Consider the following 25,370-nt stretch of genomic DNA (forward strand, 5'->3'; position numbering starts at 1 on the left):
TGGGCTGGCTGACACCCAGGCCCGCTCACGCTCTCGTGTCACCCCTAGTCTTTCGTGATGACTCTTGGTTGACTGCTGGACTTATTTTTCATTTATATGGGCTGGTGATTCGGTATGAGTGTCCGGTGAACTGAATGTCAGGTAAGACGTTATGTATATTTAAGGTAGTGACTGGAATAAGTCACAAGGTGTCGCTGTTGAGCTGCATATATGTTGTAAATTTTAGCAATTTTGACCATTTGTCCTCTGCAGGACACCGTAGTTCAGATTTCTCGTTCGCGTGGGCGCCATCTTGGTTCAGTGTTTACTGTGATGTGCAAAGGTAAGCACTGTCAGTGGCGAACTGCATTGGTTTTGTTTAAAAATAAGTGTTCCACTGTGTAAAATAGCGGTTTGTCATTTAAGCCGAGCATATATTTTGTTTATTGAGAGGTTCATGTATTGTCTGATGAGAGTATGAGACAAAGATATACTTTTCTTTCTTACTCTCATATAAAATATTTAGCTTTTATTAAATAGTTATCTGAATCTTACAACCAAAGTTTGTATAATAATACACAAGATTGGCTGTAGACCATTGTTAATCATTCAGAACACTGTGTAAAAATAACAAAAAACAAAAAGTGAATGAAAAGTGCATAAATATTTATTTTACGTGTTTGATGTGTGTGGCAGGGCGTGGTCTGCAGTGCCGCTGCAGGGGAGGTGGACCCACCTCAGCGATATCTGCAATCACGCCTCTCAGGTGTAAAGTCTGTGCTCTCTCTGCTTTTTTTTTTTTTTTTTTTTTTTTGTATGTGTCGGGCTGTGAGATGAAAAGCTACAGCCGGCTGTGTGGGTACAGCAACTATGTGTGAAAAGTGGTCCATAACGTAATGCTTCAAAGTGTGTTCATGCAAACATTGTCGGGTCTGCTTATGAACCTCTGCGCACAGCGTCTACAAATTGGGGCTGTACGAAGTCACCTCATCTTTACACAAAACTGTAAGCTGTCATCTGTGAGGCGCGAGCGGTGTTTGGTTTTACCATAGTTCATGGTGGAGAATGGCTGCTCTGCTGAGTTTTGCTCTCTGTAGCCGTTTGAATGGCAAACTATACTGATTAGCGGCGGCATAGGCACACTTAAAATTTCTTCAGAAATTTTCGCTTTCTAGTTATTATTAAAACATCTATATGAGGTAGCTTTTGCGCAGCCTGCTCCTTGGTAGAGTTTTTTTTTTTTTTCAATACTTTTACAATGGTTTTTCTCAATAGACAGAAAATGAAAATGAGGAGTCAACAGCCGATATTATCATTGCTTGTAACCCGGTAAATAATTTCGTACATCTCCCCATAAAATAAGCCTTATGTGAAAAAAGCTCATATTCGAATAAGTTTATTCCCCTCTGTGGGAAAGAGGTTTTTTCTCAGAGTCAACCATGAGGCGAGTTTTGTCAACAGGAGGCGAGCAAGAACAACTGTTGCCCATAAGGTAAAACAAATATCCGCCTCTAAGTCGTATTTTACCGTTGCAGAATGTGGAAAACAGACAGCGTTCACAAGAAGGCATTCAAAAAAAGGAAATTGGATACCCCGACTCTCCCGACTGCACACACACACACACACACACACACACACACACACACACACACACACACACACACAGAGACCCGAAGGATGAGAAAAAAAAAAACCCTCTCTAACTGACAATATTGTCAGGAGAAAGATGCGAAAAAACAGATGCCTCGCTAGACGAGGATAAAATGAGAGAAGAAACGGGAGGGGAGTCAAAAGAGCCGATATCTGCTCAGCCCCTACTGTGAAAGTTCTACCAATCGCGAGGAAGAATCCGTGAATATTATGTCAGCATTCCGTTCAAACAACGCCGCCGATCAGAGCGCCAGGGCCATCTCGCCAGAACTGTTCGTACCTCACCCCGGTAAGCCTTTTTTTCTTTACGACTTTAAATTATATATCAACAGAGATGTCAATAATTTGATTACTTTCTTTTAGATTTCTACATCAATGATTTCACGCAAGTGGACTACGGTGCGATTAAATAAGTATATATCATTTTTTAAATAAGTTTAGATAGACTTTTTTCAATGAAACTCTGTTACTTACTTACAGACGCTATTGATAGTGCGGTGAATACCAGCATAAATCCGGCCGTTTTCCGAGGCGATTTAGATGCCATCCTCCCCGCAGAACCTCCGCTGCCGATCGGCGAAAGACCGCGGCGAGAAAACGACGATATTTTCGTCTCCGCAAACCAGGAGAACTGCGGAGAAAAAAGTTTTAAATCCGAAGGTAAACAATATGTTGCATTATCCGCCATTTTGTTGAATAACAGGATGTGACGGAGTAATCCGAGTGTGCTATACCGCCCCTCCCGACCCGGAGCGGATTTTTAAAAGTTTGTTTTATTTCTCGACAGCGGTAATCGAGAATATACAGACCCCGCCGCCGCAGCGAAAAGAAGAAGACGATGTTATTTTCGTCTCCGCATACCAGGAGAACTGCAGGAAAATAGCTTTTAAATCCGAAGGTAAACAATATGTTGCATTATCCGTCATTTTGTTGAATAACAGGATGTGACGGAGTAATCCGAGTGTGCTATACCGCCCCTCCCGACTTGGAGCGGATTTTTAAAAGTTTGTTTTATTTCTCGACAGCCGAGATTGTGGATATACCTATTCAAACCCCCGCTACAGACAATCGGACGGAGGAGCGAGGTAAATAAAAGTTTTTTTCATTCTCAAAAATAGGAAGGAGGAGATTGTTTTCTTAAAACTTTTCTCTCTTCTGTTTTTATTTCTCGACAGAGACCGATACAGAAAATCAGGCGGAGGAGGAACCGTCCAGAGCTCCTCCTCCTCCTCCTCCTCCTCCTCTCAGGAGACTGAGAGGTAATTGACGAGGGATGAATCGATCCTAATAAACTTCTCCGCTCTATAAAAAATGTAAGTTTTAAAAATTACATTCTGTCCGTCTTTTCTTACAGGTCGACGGCTACTTCATAAGAAGAGAATCCTCGGAGACCTCGCTTTCATTCACGCATAACAGTCCGCGCATATGCATCAATATATCGACACAAGGACCTGTAAAGGGATGCAAAGTAAAAGCATACACATGTAAAAGTCTGTGAATTAAGAAATAAAGAAAATCATGTCAGAAGAACGCAGCATTCCTGACGCTTTGTTGGAAGCCGTGGCAGAAATGAACAGAGACGTTGATCATATAGCCCCACCGATAGAAAACAATATAGCCCCACCACCGATCGACCCCCTACAGCCTTTAGAAAACGCTTTGCAAGCCCTCCTTCAAAACATTGAAAACTGAACTTTGATCCTCTGCAACCGTTAGAAAATGCTCTTCAGCTCTACGACCGGCAGAGGGAGGCGCAGCAGCAGCAGGAGGAGCAGGTGCAGCAACAAGTGCAGGAGCAGGAGCCCGCGGAGGAGGAGCGGCCTGCGGAGCATCAACAAGGAGGATCTCGGGTACAGAACGATGCGGTGACTCGCCGCGAACAATTTAATAATTTTGAAATAAGGCGAGTATTTAACATTCCCTCTCCGAATGAAGCGACCGACCTCGCTCAATTTTACCTCGACGTCAGGGATAATTTTGTAGATCTAGCGGATAGGGTGAGACCGGAAGTTAGTCGTAACGACCGGGTTCAACTGGAGATCATCAGCGAGCACGCGCGAAATCACGCTGTTTTTAACGTCGACGAAAGCGTTGAAAACATTGTACCGGTTTTTGAGGACCTGTTGGCCAGGCTGATACAATCAAACGGCGCGATCGTGGCGGGCTCTCCCCTAGAAATTGTTGTGCAAGTAATTAGAAATCCTAGAGGCGGCAATGACCCGCGTAAAAAGATTCGCAAAACGTTAGATGATGAAATTCTAGTCAAAAAGCGACGCTGTCTGTACGTGGTAAGAAACAAAAACGATAATCTGTGTTTCGCCATTAACCTGATTCACCTCACTCAACCTCATTTCACAGATAAACAGGCCCTGGAACGCGGCAGAGAGCTGCAACGTTTAGCGGGGCTGAGCGATCGCACCCAGGTAACCCTCACCGACATAGGTAAATTCGAGCAAATACTAAATCGTAAAATCGTCGTGTTTTACCGCCCGCCCGAGGACAGAACTCTTTCGCTAATCGAAACAGACTACCCAAACACGTCTCACCCGCTGTACTTATTCTTATTCCGACATCACTATTACGGGATAAAAAATCTAAAAACATTTTTAGGAATCCAGTACATTTGCGAGGAGTGTCACCGCGGGTATTATAAAAGAGAGGAACACTTTTGTCAAAACCGCTGCAACCTCTGTTTTGACCCCGCGTGCCCCACTCACTTTCTGGACTCTGTAATCTGTACGGATTGTAACAGATCATGTCGCACACGCATGTGTTATTTGAAACACAAACAACCCAGAATTCACTCCAGTTCCGGCCTCAGCGTTTGTCAACAATTGTATAAATGTCCGGACTGCAAACTCCTCTCCCGTCGCGAAAAGCACAGGTGCACAGCCGCCAGATGTAAAATCTGCCGCGCGGAGCTTCCTCCCGACAAAAATCAGCACCTGTGTTACATTCAACCTCTGAAACACGAAAGCTTCAACACCGACTTTGAAACCTTCCCAGACAGGGAGGGGGCGCACGTCCCTTACCTAGTGTGCACAAAATCTCTAGAAGGAGAAGAGTGGCACGCTTACGGTGTAGACTGCGTTGAAAAGTTTCTCCAAAGATACAGAAGGAAAAGATATAGAGAGACCACGTTCGTTGCGCACAACGCGAAAGGGTTTGACAGCTATTTAATTCTAAGTCACCTGGTGGGAGAGGGGATGACGCCCTCTCTCATCATGCAAGGCAGTAAAATTATATGTTTCACAGAATCCGATTTCCTTCTCAAATTCATAGACTCGCTTTCTTTTCTCACCATGCGTCTCAGCGCTATGCCCAAAGCTTTAGGCTTCGAGGACAAATCCAAGGGATTTTTTCCTCACAAATTCAGCTCGCGGGACCGTTTAAAATACGTGGGTCCGTACCCGCCTCCTTCGGATTACGGGGTAGAACGCATGTCCCTCTCCGAACGGGAGGAGTTTTTGCGTTGGCACGGCGAGGCCTCCCGTGGGGTGTTTAACTTTGAAAAAGAGTCCCTGTATTACTGCCGAAACGACGTTAATATCCTGAGGGAGGCGTGCGTAAAGTTCAGAGACGGGTTTATAGGCGAAACTAAAGTCGACCCTTTCAGCTGCGTCACTATAGCTTCAGCCTGCATGAAAGTGTTTCTCACCAATTTCCTACCCGAAAACACTCTGGCCATCCCCTCGCCTGACAACTATGGGCGCAGGTTCAAAGCCTATTCGCACGCGTCCATTCAGTGGCTGGAGTGGGTAGCTCGCTCTCAGAAAATTCCCATTCAACACGCTCTCACAACCGGAGGGGAGAAAAAAATAGGCCCGTACTTTGTCGACGGATACGCGCTGATTAACGGGGAAAAGTGGGTGTGGGAATTTCTGGGATGCTTTTATCACGGCTGTCCAAAATGCTACAGGCCCGAGGAAATCTGCCCTTTGACCCGCGCTCCTTACGGGGACCTGCACGCCTCCGCCGAGGCGAGGCTCCGGGAGCTGAGAAACGTTTACAGAGTCCGCACGGTCACGCTGTGGGAGCACGAATGGAACGAGATGAAAAAATCGAACGAGGAGGTTAAAAATTTTATGCGGAGCTACGAAGCCCCGGAACCTCTGTCTCCTCACTCGGGACTTTACGGAGGCCGCACTTCGGCCTTGAGGCTGCGTTACAGCGCCTCGCCAGGAGAAAATGTGTATTACGTAGACGTCACATCCCTGTACCCTTACGTCAACGCCAAGCGCGCTTACCCTCTGCATCACCCCCAAATCATCAGAGAGAATTTTGCAGACCCTCGCAGTTATTTCGGGCTGATCAGAGCCACCGTTTACCCGCCGCGCGGGCTCTATTTCCCCGTTCTACCGTACAAAACCCCCGGAGGTAAATTAATATTCTCCCTCTGTCGCACCTGCGCCGAGACTAATCATCAAAGCGGCCCGTGCCTTCACGACGACGAGACCAGAGCTCTCACAGGGGTCTGGGTCACCGTCGAGTTTAACAAAGCCTTAGAATTGGGTTACAGAGTGGCTAAAATCACAGAGGTCTGGCACTTTGATAGCCGCAGCAGCGACATTTTTGCCGGTTATATTAACACTTTTCTCAAAGGCAAACAGGAAGCCTCCGGCTATCCTCCGGAAGCTCGCGACGAGGATGAGAGGAGCAAATACGTGGAAGAGTACCACAGGCATCAGGGCATACGTTTAGACCCGTCAAAAATAGAGGTGAATCCGGCCAAAAGGCAGGTATCGAAATTGTGTCTCAACAGTTTCTGGGGAAAGTTTGCTCAGAGAACCAACCTGACTCAGACCACTCTGGTCAGAAAGCCCAGTCAGTTTTTTAACTACGTCTTTTCAGGCCAGTACGACTTTAAACACGTCTCTTTTTTAAAGACCAAAAAACAGGAAGTGGCGTTAATTCAGTGGAGCTATAACGAGCGGTGCGTGATACCTCCCGGCGCGACCAATAACGTTTTCATCGCCGCTTTCACCACAGCCTACACCCGTCTAAAACTCTACGAGTATTTAGAAAAATTGCAGCGCAGCGTTCTGTACACCGACACCGACTCTCTGATCTACGTAGTGAAAGAGGGGGAGGAAACTTTAGAGCTGGGCAACTATCTAGGGGATCTCACGGACGAATTAGACGGGGACACCATCCAGGAATTTGTCTCCGCGGGTCCAAAGAGTTATGCCTACTGGACCAGAAACAAAAAGAAACTGGTGGTAAAGATGAAAGGTATAACGCAGACGAGAGAATGTTGCGACCGGGTCAATTTTGACAGTATGAGCGGGTTGGTGGAAAGTTACCTTTCTGGTATGAAGGAGGCGGAGCTCGAGACCCCTCAGCACGGGATTCAGAGGGATAAGAGAGGCTTTGTGCTCAAAAACAGATCATTTCAGAAAAAGTTTCGCGTGGTTTACGACAAGAGACGTCTCTTTCCAGACGGTACAACTCTGCCTTTCGGGTACTAGGGTGTTTGTTTTTTTTTTGTTTTGTTTTGTTTTTGTTTTTTGTTTTTTTCTAAAAAATGGAGGAAACTGATTTTGATCACAGACTGAAAGTGCCTTTTTCCTGTCTCGTTGTGGGGCCTAGCGGGTGTGGGAAAACTCATTTTGTAAAGTGTGTTTTGGAAAACTGCGAACGCGTCATGGATACTGTGCCCGCGAATATTGTGTGGATTTATACTTCTTTTCAACCCATGTACGAGGAACTTTCAAAGACCAATAAAAACATTAAATTTGTCGAGGGGCTGCCTGATTCTTTTGAAGATTTCCGAGACGTTCTGGTGGTGCTGGATGACGTCATCTTTCAGGCCTCGGATCACCAGGAAGTGGTTAAAATTTTCACTCAATACCGCCACCATAAAAACGTCTCGGTCATGATGCTGACCCAGAACGTTTTCCATCAGGGTAAATACAGCCGCACCATCAGCTTAAACTCCAATTATATGGTGTTGTTTAAAAACCCCAGAGACAAGCTGCAGATTGAGATTTTGGCCCGTCAGATTTTCCCTTCGCAAAAAACATTTTTCTCAGACAGTTTCAAAGACGCCACCGAGGAGCCCCACGGGTATTTAATCCTCGATCTCACTCCCTCGTGCCCAGAACGCTACAGAGTGCGCGCCGGTCTGCTTCCGGGGCAGTACCCCGTCATTTACCTGCCCAAACCCAAGTAGCCATGTCTCAGCGTATAAAAAGAAACGCAGTCTTACTGCAAGCTCTGTACCACGCGTCGCCGCAGAAACGCAAAGACATTCTCGCTCACAGCTCCCCGGATTTCCTCCAGGCGCTGTGCGAGATAGCTTTAAATCTTTTAAAGGGGAACATACCTCTTTCCGCTTCTCAATACCAAAAACTGAAACGCCAGCAAAAGATCATCAGGCTGCTGGCCGACAAGAAAACGAGCTTAAACCGTAAAAGTCAAGTTTTAAAGAAACAAACGGGTGGGTTTCTTTTCCCTCTGCTGTCTGCAGCCGTACCCATTCTGGGGAACCTGCTGGGAGGAATATTTCAGAAACGTTGAGATGTTTAAAAAAATGATTCTCGTTCCCTCTCACGAGTTGAAAAAACTGACCCGACCCACCGAGCCTACCGTCAGAGAAACTGCCAAAGATGATTTGGACGAAAAGATGAAAGCCATACTGGAGGATCCGCGGCTAAATTCGTACGAAAAAGTCAAAAGATACGAGTCTCTGCTGCGGAGATATCTCACACTCTCTAAACAGGGTCGGGACGAGGAGAGTCAGGTGACTTTCCACCTCCCGCCCGAGGAGGCGCAGCAGCAGCAGCAGCAACAAGTGCAGGAGCAGGTGCAGCAGCCCAGGGAGGAGGAGGAGGATGAAATGGTGGAAGAAGTATTAAAATCCTTACCCCCTCGAGACCGCAAAAACGCCCGCTACATTATGCAGAAATTAGCGGAGGGGGGAGGAGGATGGACAAAGAGGGGAGAATTTGTTTACAAGGGGGATGCGGTGCGGGGTTCGCACATGATCGATCTATTTAAAAACCTCTCCCTCTCTTTTAAAAGTAAAAACCAAACGCGACCGAAAGGATGGAACGCGTTTTTAACTACTTTGGTCGAATCAAACATCCCCTCATCCTCCATACATAACCGTCGAGCTCGCGACCAGTACGCGCGTCTTAAATCTGTGGAGGAGGAGGAGGAGGGAGTACAGACACCTGCGCGAAGGGGGAGAAAACCCTCTCGGGTCAAAAAGATGCTTTCCCCGACCTGGACCTCTATGTAAAACAAACGTTTTGTTTTTTTTTACAAATGAAATAAAAAACGCTGCAACAAACTTTTTTTTTGTTTACGTTTCTTTATTCGATACACGCATCTTTAAACTTTTGTAAGGAGCACGCCCCGTGATGACCTCTGCGAGAGCGAGCGGGGCAGTGTCCTTTCAGAAAGTCAGACACCATGTCATCATTTTTAAACACATCGTTATAGTACAGAGAAAGTATTTTGCCGACGTATAACCCCTGAGCCTTGTGACATAGATAAAAAATGCAATGTTGCCCGCAAACGACAGACATAGGGTGCTGAAGCTGACGATCATGATAGAGTATTTTGTCAGAGCGGTCTTCCAGAAACTCTGAGATGACCGAGGGATAGTGAGCAAAGTCGGGAGGGAATCCGTAAGAGTAAAAAAAAGTGGAGGAACCGTCCCTTTCCAGAGTCAGAGCCAGCCAGTGTTCTCCCCTCAAGTGCGAGGGGTGAGTGTTTACTATAAAGTAGGCGGGGGGTTTAAAGTCGCGCCTCAAAAAGGCCAGCTGGTCCGAGGCCCAAACCCCGCAGAAAACGTCTCCCAAGGCGCGATGCAGAATGTGCTCCAGCTGAAGGTTATCCATGTATTTTTTTTTTTTAGTAATAATCCACCAGCACCTGCCTTTTAGAGTCAATCTCCAAAATGGAGTCGTAGCAGGCGTACACGATGAGAGTGGTGGTCTGAGGCAAAGGAACTCTGAATCTCATCTCCAGCCTCAAATTCCCGTTGGAGACAGGAGACAGGGCGTCCGCATCCTCGCAGGGCTCCAGATTAAAGGCAAACAGGGCGTACCCCTCGTTAAATTCCCGGCGGTCGATGCTCAGAGGCAAATCTTTGAGGTGTCTCCCCGTGGCGGAAAACGTGGTAAAACTCCCTGACCGAATTTCCGCGGTCAAACTGTGGCTGGAAAGCTTTGGCGGGCACCTGCCTGCCGTCCTGACACAACGCCAGATACTCCACGTCGTTGTGTCTAAAGTGGCGACATGTCCCTCCTCCCGGTGAAGGCGTCGTGATGAACCATGCCCAGGACCACGTATTTGGGCATGGCTCCCAGAAAGAGATTCTCTTGGTTGCAGATCCTGGAATTTTCAGGGATGGAGTAGGTTTTCACAGAAACGCGCGAAAGAGGATAGAGGGCGTTTCCTTTCATCAGGGCCGCGGCGTGCCCCAGCCTGACGGCCGGCGAGACCGTGACCTTTTTAACGAACAGAGAGGCCGAAGTTATTTTCAGGGCAAACTGCGAATCCCGAGTTCCCATCAGACTGAAGGCGTCGCTGTTGCGTATCAATTTAATTCTCAAATCCACAGAGTTCAGCAGGAGCCTCTCGCAGAAGAAAATATCTGCGTGGAGGGGACCCAGCAGGTCCACTTCTCGCGACTCGGCCGTGAAAACGGCTCTCTGTTTTAACCCTTTGTTCGGCCCGTTGCTTATAACTATAGAATCCATGTCTCCGGCCGTGTCTTTGTAAAACAGACTGGCGCTGAATTGACTCTTTAGAGTGTCTTCTGAAAAGTTGAGCAGCGTCTCGATCATGGCCCTGTAAGGATGGGTGGCGCTGGACTGCGAAATCAAATGATTCCCCCAGAATAACGTCGCACTGACTGAAAATTGTATTGAGGGGGTAATTGATGAGCGCTACCCCGGCGTCGGGCGGGATGTCGCTCCCGTCCCTTTCCGTAATTTTCACTCTCAGATGGAGCATGGTGTCGTTCAGATCGAGATACTTTTCCCCGTCTCCGGGGATGAAAAATTCAATGGGTGAGTTGTCGTTCAACGCAGAGAGGGGCTGACATTCTTGATATTTTTTATCCTCTATAGATAGCTGGGTCATGGGAGCCGAAAATAGATCCAGTTCGGCCAGGGTGCATTCGGTAGATTTCTTGTGTAAGAGAGACTTTTTTTTTTTTTCTTCTAAAATATGTCCGAGCTCCGCTGGGGGTTCCTTCTCTTTCCGCCGCCGGTCTTGACTGATTTAGTTTTTACTCCGGCACTTTTATTTTTAACCCGCTCGCCCGGAGGGCGTTTCCTCTTCCTGCGGGAGAGGACCATCATGCCCCCCGCCCCCTCCTGGCGAGGCTCGGTCAGCTTACCCATCACTCTTTTCACAGCGTCTGTAGCGATGTTGGTAGCGGCTGTTTTCAGGTGAGGTTTAGCTACGGCGAACCCCGATTTGAAGAGAGGAGACACGAAACGAAACAGCCTGGAGAAGATGGATCCTATCCCTCTGCCGTACATCACGGGGGCTCCGTAAAAACCCGGAAGGGATCCGCCCACCTGACCCTCATAATATCTCACAAAACGGTGGGGGTCCTGTGGGAGACGCGCCGCCATTCTCAAGCCGGTTTAAAGTGCTTGACTATCGTTTTCCCGTAAACAAAATCCACGAATCTGTCGCGGTCCGTTTTAATTTCTACGCGTATGGTTTTAATGTATTTTTTAGATACGCGCAGGTAATGCACCGTGTTGTGTCTGACGCTCACCACGTCTCCGTAATCGCCTTTCACGTTCAGCACACTCAGTAGTGGCGAGTAACTGTCACCGACCGGTTGGTACTGAACGATGTCGGTGTAGAGAAACAGGTTATATACGCCCGCGCTCATATCGCACGGATAGGGGGTAGAGCGCTTCGTCAGAGTCCACCACTCGTTCGTTTTCAATCCCAGCATGTAAGCCAGAGGAGGGAAGACCTTTATTTTATGGCTCCCGTCTCCTTTGACGTCCAGACGTTTGGTGATGTTGTTGAAAGAGGCCTCGAAGGAGGGGTCGTACTTTTTGATCGCCGGCACCAGGTGATCCAATAGATCTTTAACGCGTCCGTAATGACCTCCCCTGCCGAATTTTAAAATCACCACGGGCTGAGCTTCCTCCTCCGTCGTCCGCATCAGCTCCAAGTAGGAGGCGTCCGACGGTAGATTGTACCAGGTGTGCGGATAAATAAATTCGCAGAGGCCCACGGTCCATTCTCCGGTCAGCTCGAGGGGTTTGGCCAGATCCACCGTGTAGCAGCCGCTGGTGTTATCTTTAAATAAGTCCTTGCTGGCGTTGGAAGGCAGGGTCACGTAAAACCCATCGGACTCCATGAGAAAATTAAAAGAAATGAGCCGAATGATCTGAGGGGCCTCTTTTTTTATACGCCGACCACTTCCGAGGCTTTCACCCAGCTGTTGAATTTATCCGGCCAGTTTTTCCACTTGACAAAAACCTGTTTTTCGCCTCTGACTGCGCGCCGCTTTAAAATCTTCTCCACATGAAACGCTTTGTCCTCGGTCAGTTTCACTTTCTGCAGCTCGGGCTCATAAAACGATCCTTCGATAGGTTCCCAGTCATAATCTTCTAGCTTATACACGGGTGGCGAGCGCCGAAGGACCCGGATCACAGTAAAGGTTTCGTCCGTGAAACTCTGTTCGTATTTTTTATCAAATACTCCTCTCAATTTGGATATTCTCACCAGATCACCCCTCTTAAATTTCATCTTTATTTTAGGACGGGCGGGGGTCGTTCCGTACAGGTTACGAAACACTCGATCCGCGTTCTCGAGGCGCACCTCGGCAGGTGCCATTTTAATGCTGCTGTGATAACTGCGGTTATAACCTTCTAACAGATCGGGCAACACCTCCAGATAGCGTCTGGTATTGTGTGCGGTGAAATATCTCCACATTCTCCACCACCGAGGCCTTTAGGTCGCTGGCGGTCGCAAAATGGGAGATGCTGTGATTTTTCATCAGAGCTTGAAAACTCTTGTTGAAAAACTCTTTTCCCGCATCGGTCTGTAAATTTTCCGGTATTTCACTCTCTCTCAACACAGACTCGAAAGCTTCAGTCACTTCCGAACCCGTCTTCTTTTTCAGGGGACGGGCGTAAGCCTTTTTTGAAAATACGTCTATGACGGTTAATAAATAATTAAATCCGTCGTTGTATTCAGACAGGTGTCTCATGTCGCACAGGTCGGCCTGAAGCTGCTTCAGGGGTTTGGTCACAAACACTCTATTTCTCTTAAATCTTACTCGCGCCGGCTTGTGTAGAGTATAGGCGTCCTGCTCAGATAAAAAATCCTGCACCTTGCGGACATCTACTTTTTTACCAGTCTCATCTTCTATAGCACGTCGGAGTCTATCTACCCCTCCGAAACTACCGGGGTGAAGGGGGTCGTAATACACTTTTTTCATCTCTCTTTCCTCAGCCATCTCGTCTTCTGATAAAAAGCCCGTCTGCGTTATAGCGTCGCAGGAGTCGGCTTTTATTATTTTATTCAAAAACCAGAGATGAATGTTTTTATTTTTTATTTTATTTTATTTTTTTTATTTTATTTTATTCGAAACCAGAGGGCTTAATGTGCAGAAAACAGGAATACATTATTCAAAAACCAGAGATGAATGCTTTTTAAATATTTTTTATTCAAAACCAGAGGGTTTAACATGCAAAAAACAGGAATACATTTTTATTCAAAACCCTGAGATAAAACACACTTATAGAATCAAACAGGAATACAATTACAAAAACTTTTTTTTTTTTTAAAAACCTGAGGTAAACATGCTAAAAGGTTACAAACAAACAGGATACTTTTTTCTTTTAAAAGCAGCATACACGATTAAAAAATGAGGTAGGATTTTAAGAAACAGAATACATGATTAAAAAAAGCAGCATACATGTTTTTTCGTTTTGTTCTGTTTTTTAAAAAATAAAGCAGGATTAAAAAACGAGGTAGTTTTTTTTTTTTTTCTTTTTAAAGAAAAAGAATACATGATTCAGAAAACAAGGTTGCATGCAGAATAAGAATCAGTACCCTTTGTAGCACTCTGTGACCAAACGCAGTTCCCCGATTTTAACTACGTCTTGACCCACCAAATTGTCATAAGCATCGGTGATGGCGTCAAAGACTTTCCTCACCGATTTCAGCTCATGAAGCAGAGTCTCCGCCACCGTCCCGACTTTGACGTCATCAGTCTTGATGTTGCGGGCTATCAGCAGACATTGAATGGAAGGGACAAAGCGAGGGGTGAGCAGTTTCTTTCTGATGTTGTAATAGTTGTCGGAGTAAAAATCATCCTCCAGGATTTGCAGACACTCGTGTTGTCTCTGGCTGGGATGATCGATCTTACAGCCGTTGCATTCCCCGGTGCGGTACTTGTTGATCACCAAGTTGACCAGATGATACACGGCCGTTTTCACAGTGTCGATGAATAAAGAAGATGCCCAGCCGTCCATCTTGTCGGCATGCTGCTGCTGTTGCTGCCGCCGCCGTCGCTTCAGAGGTCCGTAGTAGCCGGGAGTGTCGGGTACCAGCTCGCCCTCGTCCGAAAAACTGATCTCCTCATCGCGAAGCAGGGGTGCAGAGTCCATCTCTCTCTCTGAGCTAAAAAAGGCTTTTTGAACGGGCTTCCTTTTTAAAACAGAAGGAAGGGGGGCGTGGTCCGGGAGGGGCGGGGATTTTCAAAAGCTGAGAGATTTTCTCACCCCTACGGCGTCTCTCCAGTAGCGGCAAGTTTGAAAAAGAATTGTAATATCCTTCCTCACTTGCAGCATTCTTACGACCCACTCTTTGGCTGGTAAAACCATCATGCTGCGAAATAAACCGCAGTCGGGGTTGAATTTCTCCATGACAAAAATGTTAGGCGCATCAGACTCATCCGTCGAGCGCAGGCTGGCACGCATTCTCCATCTCCCCGTGGCTGTGGTTCCTGAAGACCAGACGGTTGACAAGATTGTTTTAGTCTTGATCAGTTCCTCGTCATTGAAGCGTATGCCCCCGTTCCGTGGTGGAGGAGGGGGAATAGCTTCTTCTTCTTCTTCTTCTTCAGAAGCTTTTTCTGGAGCCGGGGGAATGTTTTCTTTATTCTCAGCGGCTGAAGCAGGGGTTGCTTTCTCCTCTTTTTTTTCAGGAGCTGGGGGAACATCGTCATCTTCTGGAAGTTTTTCAGCCAGGGGCTCATCATCTTCTGTAATGGTGTAGAGATCATCCTCATCAGATGATTCATCCGAGGAGGAAACATCTTCTACAGAGAGGGTCTTTTCTTTATCCTCATCATTCTCAGCAGCAGGGTCAGCATGCTCTTTTTCATCAGAGGAGTCAGAAGGAGGGGAAGGAGGATCTTCATCGTGCTCTTTTTCATCATTCTCAGCAGCAGGAGGATCATCATGCTCTTTTTCATCATGCTCTTTTTCATCATTCTCAGCAGGAGGATCATCATGCTCTTTTTCATCATGCTCTTTTTCATCATTCTCAGCAGGAGGATCATCATACTCTTTTTCATCAGAAGGAGAAGGAGGAGGGGGAGGAGGGGGATCTACCTCTCTCCGGCGTCTTTTAGGGGCAACATCTTCCTCTTCCGGAATGGGAAAATCCTCGTTAGCCTCTCCGATAACCATCGCAATCAGCAGCTTCAGCACGGCCCAGTCACCGGAAGTCAGCTTCACAATGCTGCTCGACTCCATCAAGCTCTCTCCTTCATTAAGCTGATAAAGCCAAAGCTCTCCTACCTCATATTTGAATATGTAGCCCCACTTTCCACAGCCCTCAAAAGGCAGAGTCCATTCTCCCCGCAAGTTTCTCGGTGCTGGTATTTGGCTGCGGAACATAAAGACGCTCTTATTTCTCCCTTCTTTCCGCGGAGCGGCAGTTGCTCCGGATCTGTTACTGTAGACGGTGACGGGGGTATCGCTGATAATCGACGAGGACCACTCGCTGCTGCTGCCCCCCATGCTCGAGGGTTCGGGGGAGCAGATTTCTTCGCCGTCCAAGTACACAGGAGCGCTGCTGGGCTGCAGAAGGAAATCCATCTTGCGTCTGTGCCTTAGAAATTGTGACGGACTCCTCCTCTCTGCTTTTATTCTCCTCCCATACCGCAGACCCTCCCTCCCTCTAAAAACTTTTTTCTTTTTTTCCCAACAACAGGTGCCGCGCTTCCGGAGGTTTCCCCCCTCCCTTCTCAGGATGCAATTCGTCACGCTTAGGGGATCAAATTACACACTTCCGGGGGGGAGGGGGGAGGTCAAAAGGTCATGATTAGGGCCATCAATCAAATCGGATCAAATTTTGTCATAAACCGTATGGGAGTATCTCTCTCATGGTCTCGGAAGTGAGACACTGGACTATAGATTCGGCTTGCTCTTCAATGCATCCTGCAAGGTCAACGAGGGACAAAACCAAGAAATAGACGCTCTCAGAATTGCTGTAATGCAACATCGTGTAGCACTGGACATGATCCTGGCTGAGAAAGGAGGATTGTGTGTCTTTTTCAACACCATCTGCTGCACCTACATACCAGATAATGTACATTCTTTAAACATGGCTTCAGATTCTAAAGAGACTGCTGATCGGCGTTGGAGTTTTCCTGGTTTTATTTTATTTTATTTGGCTTTTCTTTACTTGTGTTATTCCTTGTTTAAAAGCTGTAATTTCACAGATGATACGTTTATCACTCACAGCATACGCAGATGTACCACAAACCGATGAAGATCATGAAGACTTCTTTCCTATTTGTAAGATGAAGATGACGTGCAACTAATTATGTAGTAACTGAAAATGTGAAAGACAAGTAGTTACTTACTGATGACTTGTACATTTCATTTTTTTTGATCAACAGGAGGGAATGTCAAAGGGAAATTGTTTTTATATAATGTGATCAGCTTCATGAAATGTGCTTTTTATTGATCACTAAGCAATCTACATGTCTACGTGACTTTTCACCTAATAACTTTTGTGATGATGAACTTATTCAGCCACTAACCGCTTCCTGTTTTCAGAGAACAGTTAGATGTAGAGAAGAGAAACCTCAACTCTTTTCCGAGAACATACAGATGTCGAAAAGGGGAAAACCCGTTGCTCTGAGTGACGTTGTTATTTTTGTACACACACACATGCACACACAGAAAAGTATAAATAAAGAACGCAGACAGTGATGAGACGCAGGTCGCAGGTCTTGCGTTCATGAATTAGTAAAGACAACTGCAGTGTTTGTGTTTTCTAACTCAGGTGTCTTAGCTGAAGAACTACGGGTGATTTAAAGAAATCCCCTGTCACAGACACTATTTCTACTTTCAAGATTAGGCTTCAAACTTTCCTTTTTGCTAAAGCATATAGTTAGGGCTGGACCAGGTGACCCTGAATCCTCCCTTAGTTATGCTGCAATAGACGTAGGCTGCCGGGGATTCCCATGATGCATTGAGTTTTTCCTTTCCAGTCACCTTTCTCACTCACTATGTGTTAACAGACCTCTCTGCATTGAATCATATCTGTTATTAACCTCTGTCTCTCTTCCACAGCATGTCTTTATCCTGTCTTCCTTCTCCCACCCCAACCAATCACAGCAGATGGCCCCGCCCCTCCCTGAGCCTGGTTCTGTTGGAGGTTTCTTCCTGTTAAAAGGGAGTTTTTCCTTCCCACTGTTGCCAAAGTGCTGCTCATAGGGGGTCATATGACTGTTGGGTTTTTTCTCTGTGTCTTACTTAAGCAGATACAGAGTAGGTGTCTTCCCATAGCATAAATCAGTAAGAGAAGGTACGACCTCTCTCATGACCTTATGATGCGTGTGTATGCCAGAGTGCTCTGGGAGGCACACAGAGTCTTTGCAGACTGCTAAGGATCAAACATCTTATCAACATGCAATCAGTTATGTAACACAAGCCCTTTCACCCATATAGAAAATAATCTTTGCAAATATTGGCTTATAAAGAAAGGAAGGCTCAGAACTGCCAAAGAACTGACTCACAGTATTCACTGGATACAGCCAAGTGTGAAGTGAGTCACACTTGGCTGTATCACAACAATAGTCGCCTCAAGGTGCTTTATATTGTTCAGTAATATTTTTGAATATTCATCAATAATTTAGGTCATTTGAAAAACTGCATGATTCAGCAGTCAGGAATGACTGCGTATCCTCAGTTTAGGTTATTATTTCAAACTGTTGTTGAACAGTAACAGTTGTGCTAAATGGCCAAAGTCTGGCTCTGATGGTCAGTCGCAAAGTGATTATTTCTTTTTAACTTGTGCTAGTAAACAAAAACAACTGATATTCAACTAGTGGAGGCAAATCTGCTGACATAAAGCAGAAGACTGATGTGTTCCCATCGTGGACCAGACCCATCTTCTAACTACACATGTGTTTTTGACACATCTTGAGTGGTTGTGTTGACAAAACCTGTTCAAAGACAGTAAGGCCAAAGGAGAAAGGGTTTAACTCTGTCATTTTTTCTGCTACATGAGACGTCTAAAGGACAACGTTTTGCTGTGACAACACTGCTGCACACACTCAACAACAACAGCAACAGCACCCATGCTGCAGCAGCTGGTACACATTTAATTTGAATGCTTTGATGACAGGTCTCCAAAGCATACCTCCACCATTTCTCAGACCAGTGCTGTTGGTTATCATTCATTGTTTTCTAAAGTGCTTTTAGAGTTTAAAAATGCACCTTTTTAATGAAAAGAGGGATAATGTAAGTGACTGTAGCATTCAGAGTAGTTCGTAGCCTAAGTGATGCTTCCATTTATACTGACTCAGAGTTAGTCAAGAGTTATGAATATTATCTAAAATCGAGGAGCTCCAAAACAAAGTTCCTAATGTTTGAGAAAGTGATTTAAAAAGGAGTAAGACAAGTGTGAGTTTGGCATGTTTATCAGAGACTGTCTAGTGTTTTAATACACTTGTTCTTAAAGTTTTAACTGGCATCACCCCGCTAAGAAGCCCAAAGCACGTCTCACTCCACGACCATTTTAATCTAAAAAAAAATCACAGCTGAGTTTTAATAAATACCACTCAACAGATGCTAATCAACTTGTTTTTTTTCTCATCATTCCCTTTGTTACCCACGTCCCACCTGAAGAGGCTCCATGTCCCACAGTTTGAGAATCATTGTGTTAAAACATCTCAGGGAAATTTTCCCAGCAGAAGCTATTTAAACTACTAAGTACAGCATTCTTCATTAAATAGGTTTTCAAAACTAAGTGGCACTTTTTCTTTCTGCATCTTCCACCTATGCACGCCACTTCAGTGCGCGGTCCTGAGTTGGACCTTCATGTGATAAGGGCTGGGAGTCATAGTGGCTCCAAAGACTGGAGTGAAGTCTGGTTCTCCTGCGTCCTCGGGCCAGATGAACTTAAACTTCCTCAGCAGAGTCACAATCATGAGGAAGAGCTCCATACGAGCCAGACCCTCCCCGAGACACACCCGAGGACCTGAGGCATTGAAAAAGACCACAAAATTATCAAAAACACATTGATTGAACTGGCCATGTCTGTGCTGTTACTCAGCGTGTTTGTGCTCATGTACCTGCAGAGAAAGGCATGAAGGCCTCTGGTTTAACAAACTCTCCTTTGTCATCGAGGAAGTTTTCAGGGTTGAATTCATGAGGGAATTTCCACTGTCCCTCCTCGCTGAGCACTGAGGTCAGATTCTCGATGATCATTGTTCCCTGAGGACGAAATCAACCTCAAAACCATTAAGGATGCTCGTCACTTTATTGCCTCTACCTATTTAACCAGTTGGCCCTTACCTTGGGAATGGAATAACCCATCAGCTCTGTGTCTTTAGTGGTGCAGTGGAAGACACTGAGAGGAACAGTGTTGGCAACTCTCTGTATCTCGTGAATCACAGCCTGGATGAAGAGAAGACATTTTCTGTGCTTTATCTGACTGAGCAATTTTTAAGTACTTTGACATAAAAACACAACAGAAATTCAAGGCTGCAGACGTGGGGACCTCTCCCTATAAGCCACAGACAAGCCAGGGGTTTGTTAGGGAAAGGGTGTTCCTAACATCCTTCCTACCTATCCTGGTAGTTCCTAACTACAGTCTGTAACCAGGACATTATGCAAAACAAGCTTTTAAATTACAATATAATTCTTTCAAAGTAGGCAAACACGACCCTGATGGTTGAGTGCGTATGTTTCTTATAAAATCAGTGGGTTCCTGTGGCTCAGCAGGTAGAGCAGTATGTGTGAATGTTAATAAGGAAGCACGTAAAACGACAGAAAAAAGTGTGAATGGGTGAATGTGGCATGTGGTGCTCCACGAGAGCAGAAAAGCGCTGTATAAGAACCAGCCCATTTACCATGTTAGGCTTCCTAAATATTCTGGAGCATGAACCTGACACTCAATGTTTGTGACAGCGCACGACGACAGAGAGGCTACTCTCCCTGTTAGCTGACACTGCTGTGGACCATCAGTCTAATGTTCTGCTTTAAATAAACAGTTACCTGATGTGGAAACATAAAACTTCTTAGTCAACGTCATCACACAGCAGCCTTACTAGATTTTATGCATTAAGATAAAACACGTTTGTTTCATGACTAATGAAAACATTCAAACATCATAGTTCACAGTGTGGAAAAAGGTCATGATGATTCTGCAGTATGATTTCGACATGAAACGCTCTTTTTATTATGAGTAGACCAGTTCCAGTCAAACCAGTCCTTTCTACAACAATGGAGGCTCCACGGTTTCCTGAAAAGAAGCTGTTTAAATGCATCACCTAATGTTATTAATGATGACCAAAACTGGTCTGAGTTTTTGTGTCTGTTGCCAATATAAACCAACATAAACTGTTTTGAGAAATGAGGAGATTCAGGCTGATATTTATTCTGTTTTCCACCTACTGCTTGTCCTGGAGCTATCGTCTTATTGTGGACCCTGTGCATGTGTGTGTTCTCTCTTTATGATTACCTGTAGGACTCGCTATGCTGTGTAACAATGCCTGCTAAATAAAAGGCAATTATAAGTAGAAATCTCTCTGATATACAGTACCTGTATGTAAGGCATCTCATGTCTGTCCTCAAAACTGGCCCGATACTTCCCTCCCAACACGTCGTCTATCTCCTGCTGGCATCTTTCTGTGCAGGAGGGATTACACCACACATTAAATTCCACATTTCAGATATCTGTAGGTGAGACAAAGGAAGACTACACACAAGTAATGTAACACTAAAGCATTAGGCCCGTAGAGATGGAACCTTCTGTATTCATTCAATTTGTCTTCAACCTTTAACATGAGATGATATTAGTCATATCAAACACCACATCCACACCTAATCTAATACAAATAATTTGTACCGGTAAGGAATTGAGTTGAGTGGGACTCTCCTTTGTTAAGTTAATATAACGAGCATATAGAATATAGCATGCTGGGACGGGCATGGCCCCTTTTGTTGCTATCGGGTGTGGCTCAGACTAGATTGTATTATGTGAAGGCTGAAGTACAAGTGAACACCTGGAAAACCTCGAGCAGGACCACAGACACCAATGACAAATAACCATAATATGTCTTATTTACATGTGCAGGTTTACCTTGGATGTGCGGGTAGTTCATCAGGTAAAGGAAAGCAGTAAGGAGGGTGTTGGAGGTGGTGTCAGTCCCAGCAAGGTGAAGATCTAAAGCATTCATAATGAGCCTCTCCTCTGAGAATGAAGACCCATCATCGCCTCTCTAAAAGGAGGGGAATAATGAATATGATAGAAATGCCTTCAGCTCTTTACATTTGAAACAGAATTTTTAACCATCTTGTGAACTAAAACTATACAAATATCTCCTTTTGGAAAAGTGTAGGTTGAATAAAGTCAAATCATTTTTATATTTTGCATACTCAAATTAGAGCAGATCTGTTTCTTTTCACACTCACACCTTCTCCAGTTCATCCAGATAGCAGTCAATAAAATCTCGTGGCTCTCCAGGAACTCTGGTCTTCTTGTGCTCATTGATCAAACCAATTGCAATTTTCTTTGAAGTCTAAAAAGCAAACGTAGTCACTCAAAGTTTGAACAAATTTTACTTCTTCCTGCTGGTAAAGTGAAAATTGAAATTACCTCTAAATTCTCAAAGGCCTTTTGGAAGGGCAGTGGCAGGTTACGAATTATGGGAAAAGTGTCATAGAGCTGAAAGGAAAGACAAGAGAGTTAAATGAGAGTGGGGGGGATGAACACAGAACTTCTGCATCTTAGTTTTGGTATCAGTGGAATTGTCGCCGTAAAACTTCAGCCACGACAGGATTCCTAAGTAAGCACGATTACATGGGAAACATGCTTTTACTCACCATAGCCCACGGTCCATTGGCCATCTTGGTATTCTCAGTGAAGCACTGAACAATCTGTTTGATTAGCGCATCATCATATTCGTAGCGTGTAGAAAACAGGACCTGGCAGATGATGTTGGAGGCCGCATTGTGAAACATAACTTGAGGACTCATGGTTTTACCTGTAGAAGAGATTATTCAGCAGAACAGAATTTTACAGGAATGCAAAGGAAACAACAGCAAATGCAACGTGGTTGTGGTCACAGACGGACCTACCAACACTGTCTTCCAAGGTTCTAACGATGTATTTTATCTCTTCATGAATCCTGTCCTCCATCGAGTTCTTCCCCAGACCAAAGTTCCTCAAAGTCATCAAAGAAAAGCGACGATGTTCCCTCCAACTAGAGCCGTAATCGACCAAAATTACTCCTAAAACAGATTTATCAGCACAAAGGGAAACAAGATCATTTACTTTCTGGACTGTGTCATCTTTTATTACGTTCCACATTCATTAAAAGAACTCTATTGTTTACATGGATCGTTCACATGGTCCAGCATGAGTGCTGCACCGTTGTGATGAAGAGGAGTATTCTACAAAGAGATAACAGCAAAAGGTGAATTTTCCTAACCCATGTTGTCCCTGTGTGCTTATCTCAAACTGGGTGTTTTTCCTCATGCATGCAGTAAATAATAATGCACTAAAACTTGAAACCATAGAATCCAGTATATGCTAACGTATATACTGGATTTTTTAGTTTGTTTTGTTTTATTTATTTAATTTTTCGTTTTGCTGTTTTGGGTACTGATGGTAAAATGTGTGTGAACACAGTGTATCATGTGCTAGATAACATCTGTTCTACCTTTACTCTTGGTGACATCATTAATAAACAAGTCTTGGGGTCGTCCAGCAAAATCAGCAGCCTTAGTCACCATCGCCTCCTTTACGGCCTTCAGCCCATTGATGACTACAGCTGGTTTCTGGCCAATGTAAATACTGTAGACATCTCCATAAGACTTCCTCAGCTGGGAGGGAACAAAATGACATGGCAGTTTTTGAAATTTATGAACCAGATACTCAGGTGGACATTTCCCTCCAACACGGTTAAACATTTCTGTCCAGTAATTTCAGTTATTCTGTGGAGAGAAAAAAGCATCAAATGAACTAATCCTGAACATTTCATGGAGGGATACAGAGGAAGCCCACATATTTACAGTGGGACATGCTTACATTTGTGGATCTGTGCAAAGTTGGCAGCGTGAGATTTGTCTCAAGACTCCACGTGACGACGTGACTGATCAGATGATTCGTGCACGTGCATTGCAGGTTTTCTAAGCAAGTGAGAGTGAAGTAACGTGTAGTTTTAGAAATATGTGTATGCACAAACAGCTTTTTGAAGGAGAACGTTATCCAATTCCTGAAGCTGAAATTAATAAATTAAGTTATAAATCAGTTATTATACATCTGTATTTATTCAGGTCTGGGCATACACATTTGTAAAATAGTTTGACGTGGTGTAAAATTACTTTGTATTTGTGTGTGGATAGAAGCACGCATTACACACTGCACACATTTATTAACTTTACGCTTGCAGAGCATGCCATATGCATTTGTTAAAGACACATTTCTCTCTGTAGTTTGATGACCTGCAGCGAAACAAAAAACGATATACAGCATAAGCAAACGTTAGCAGTGATGAGACCAAAGGACTTCAGTGTTTCATTTTGTAAGATGTTGATGTTGGTCAGTTTTAAAAACGGAGCACAGTGTGTCTGATTTGTAGAGATGCATGTGGTTCTTTTCTCATGTAGCACTGTCACATGACATTTCTTAAACGATAAGCTGAACATTGATCCATATACAGTGATGATTGCAGGGGGTTTAAACTATGCTAAACTATCTTGTAATCACATAAGGAGCTCACTATAGTGTAAGAACTTTGGATTTTAAAGGTGTTTCCTTTTACAGCCACAAGCATTGGTATTGTCTTTAACAGCACAGTCAGGAAAAGCACACTAATGTTTTAGTAGCTAAACATTTAGACCCATTTAGTACTAATAATAGTAAATCCATCAATAGGATAAAAAAAATATTATAAAACATTATGGACATTTTTATTTTATTGAATGTTTTTTCTTACCTTCTCAAAGTCCTTTAAGGGGTTCTCCAAACTCAACTGCAAAGTGTTCCCCACCAGGGGAAGGCCTGGGGGGCCTGGTGGGAAGTTCTTCGGCCTCTTGGATTTGAGTTGAAGAATAAGAAATAAAAGGCAGAGGCATAGCAGTGCAATTGAAACAAACATGGTGAGACGATTTGGACTGCACTATGAAAAAGTGTTAGTTATTACTGATCTCTGGCTCTCTTCCACAGCATTGACTTGAAATGAGAGGAGTAGCTGGCAGACCCACATTTAAATATGTAGCTCAGCCGGCCCTCTTCTACCTACACACCTTGAGATTTGTGTGAAGGGTGAAACACAGCGTGTTTCACCCTTCACACAGAGCACATTGCTCCACCACCTTTAGCGTAATGTGACAGGCTACTGTACAGCGGTATCAGATTTCCTTAGATATCGCATAGTGTCAGGCATTTTTCTGTGTTTCATTTTCTTCCATTGTTAATAAAACACATTTGAATACGAGGATCCTCATTTCTATGTGAAGAAGAACGTGGAAGTAAACTGGGTAAACTGACTAATCTACAAGAATTTGCTGTGACTTGTAAAGATCTGAAAGAAAAGAGTGAAAGAGTCAGAATTTCCAGGTAAAAACTGAGCTGAACATGCTCAAACAGCAGGAAACCCTCACATAAGATCATAAACTAAATAAACTTTAATATTAAGATACAAAGAGACAAAGCGTAAACAAGATTTAGATAAAAAGACCTGCTTCTGTATTTTATAAATGTGTAACATACGTGTGGTTCTTATGTAGCACTGGCAGCAATGATTGCACAGCTGTGATATGGAAAAACTAAAATCATAAAATGAAAATGTATCCATGTACAACGATCACTCTAATGGCTGTAAAATATCAGTCGGCTATTTTCAAACTCTTCTTTGAGAAAAAGAATGAAAAAAGAAAACACTCCATTTGTGTGAGTTGAAAGGCCTGTTGGATCATTGAACTGTACAGGTGCTGAACTCTATACAGACAGCACATTACGTAATCAGCTAAGTAGCAAAGGGCCAGCTGCTACTGAGCAACCAACCTTGTTTTATTGCAAGGATTTTGTAAGGTAGATGAGTCAGAGCAATGGTAAAAGCTTTGCAACAAAATCTTCACCTAGCTGCTCTTGCTAATGCTGCTAGCATTATGGAAACATTAAGGCTAGCAGAGTTACTGAAGTCCATTACATCAAGACTAAAAGAATCTTGTTAATGTTTGCAAGTGCTGCACTGCAGGGAGGACTTTATCGTGAAAGCGTGGCTATAAAAGTCTAAGAATACAAAACATGCAGTTGGATCAAGTTGAGGA

General features: G+C 44.5%; 3 protein-coding genes across 3 annotated transcripts; 1 reads left to right on the top strand and 2 right to left on the bottom strand.

The window, feature by feature from the left end:
• Window positions 1–3,795, top strand: LOC147324246 (uncharacterized). Its single transcript, XM_086302319.1, has 7 exons — window positions 1–1,918; window positions 1,993–2,028; window positions 2,110–2,289; window positions 2,417–2,527; window positions 2,655–2,714; window positions 2,805–2,888; window positions 2,984–3,795. The coding sequence occupies exons 1-7, from the start codon at window positions 1,840–1,842 to the stop codon at window positions 3,040–3,042; spliced, it is 609 nt and encodes a 202-aa protein (XP_086158445.1). The 5' UTR covers window positions 1–1,839; the 3' UTR covers window positions 3,043–3,795.
• Window positions 3,796–9,489: 5,694 nt separating this feature from the next.
• On the bottom strand, window positions 9,490–10,725 carry LOC147324247 (uncharacterized protein F54H12.2-like). The gene is made up of 3 exons (XM_086302708.1): window positions 10,534–10,725; window positions 9,877–10,454; window positions 9,490–9,829 (listed from the first exon to the last, which is right to left on the bottom strand). The coding sequence occupies exons 1-3, from the start codon at window positions 10,723–10,725 to the stop codon at window positions 9,490–9,492; spliced, it is 1,110 nt and encodes a 369-aa protein (XP_086158834.1).
• A 4,357-nt stretch (window positions 10,726–15,082) lies between these two features.
• On the bottom strand, window positions 15,083–24,328 carry LOC147324248 (cytochrome P450 2J4-like). The gene is made up of 11 exons (XM_086297900.1): window positions 24,035–24,328; window positions 22,757–22,919; window positions 22,173–22,325; window positions 21,918–22,078; window positions 21,691–21,759; window positions 21,509–21,613; window positions 21,175–21,313; window positions 20,635–20,720; window positions 19,386–19,487; window positions 19,163–19,304; window positions 15,083–19,068 (listed from the first exon to the last, which is right to left on the bottom strand). Exons 1-11 carry the CDS (start codon window positions 24,194–24,196, stop codon window positions 18,881–18,883), a joined length of 1,470 nt encoding a protein of 489 aa, XP_086154026.1. The 5' UTR covers window positions 24,197–24,328; the 3' UTR covers window positions 15,083–18,880.
• Between the last annotated feature and the right edge of the window lie 1,042 nt (window positions 24,329–25,370).

Source organism: Aulonocara sp. 'chitande type north' Nkhata Bay, linkage group LG7 (genome assembly GCF_057382095.1).
Source record: "Aulonocara sp. 'chitande type north' Nkhata Bay isolate Kocher_YH1m ecotype deep benthic linkage group LG7, A_spYH_male_GT1.1, whole genome shotgun sequence".
Lineage (NCBI taxonomy): Eukaryota > Metazoa > Chordata > Actinopteri > Cichliformes > Cichlidae > Aulonocara > Aulonocara sp. 'chitande type north' Nkhata Bay.

What these genes read in the sequence shown, in the direction of transcription:
- LOC147324247 (XM_086302708.1), bottom strand. Translation starts at nt 10,725, where the DNA reads ATGACCCAGCTATCTATAGAGGATAAAAAATATCAAGAATGTCAGCCC. An exon ending in ACATCCCGCCCGACGCCGGG is followed by an intron (nt 10,455 to 10,533) that starts GTAGCGCTCATC and finishes TTGATTTCGCAG; the next exon opens with TCCAGCGCCACCCATCCTTA. An exon ending in TTCACCGGGAGGAGGGACAT is followed by an intron (nt 9,830 to 9,876) that starts GTCGCCACTTTA and finishes GCGTTGTGTCAG; the next exon opens with GACGGCAGGCAGGTGCCCGC.
- LOC147324248 (XM_086297900.1), bottom strand. Translation starts at nt 24,196, where the DNA reads ATGTTTGTTTCAATTGCACTGCTATGCCTCTGCCTTTTATTTCTTATT. An exon ending in AACCTTGGAAGACAGTGTTG is followed by an intron (nt 22,079 to 22,172) that starts GTAGGTCCGTCT and finishes TCTCTTCTACAG; the next exon opens with GTAAAACCATGAGTCCTCAA. An exon ending in ATCTGGATGAACTGGAGAAG is followed by an intron (nt 21,314 to 21,508) that starts GTGTGAGTGTGA and finishes CCCTCCTTTTAG; the next exon opens with AGAGGCGATGATGGGTCTTC.
- LOC147324246 (XM_086302319.1), top strand. Translation starts at nt 1,840, where the DNA reads ATGTCAGCATTCCGTTCAAACAACGCCGCCGATCAGAGCGCCAGGGCC. An exon ending in TTTCACGCAAGTGGACTACG is followed by an intron (nt 2,029 to 2,109) that starts GTGCGATTAAAT and finishes ACTTACTTACAG; the next exon opens with ACGCTATTGATAGTGCGGTG. An exon ending in AAAAAGTTTTAAATCCGAAG is followed by an intron (nt 2,290 to 2,416) that starts GTAAACAATATG and finishes ATTTCTCGACAG; the next exon opens with CGGTAATCGAGAATATACAG.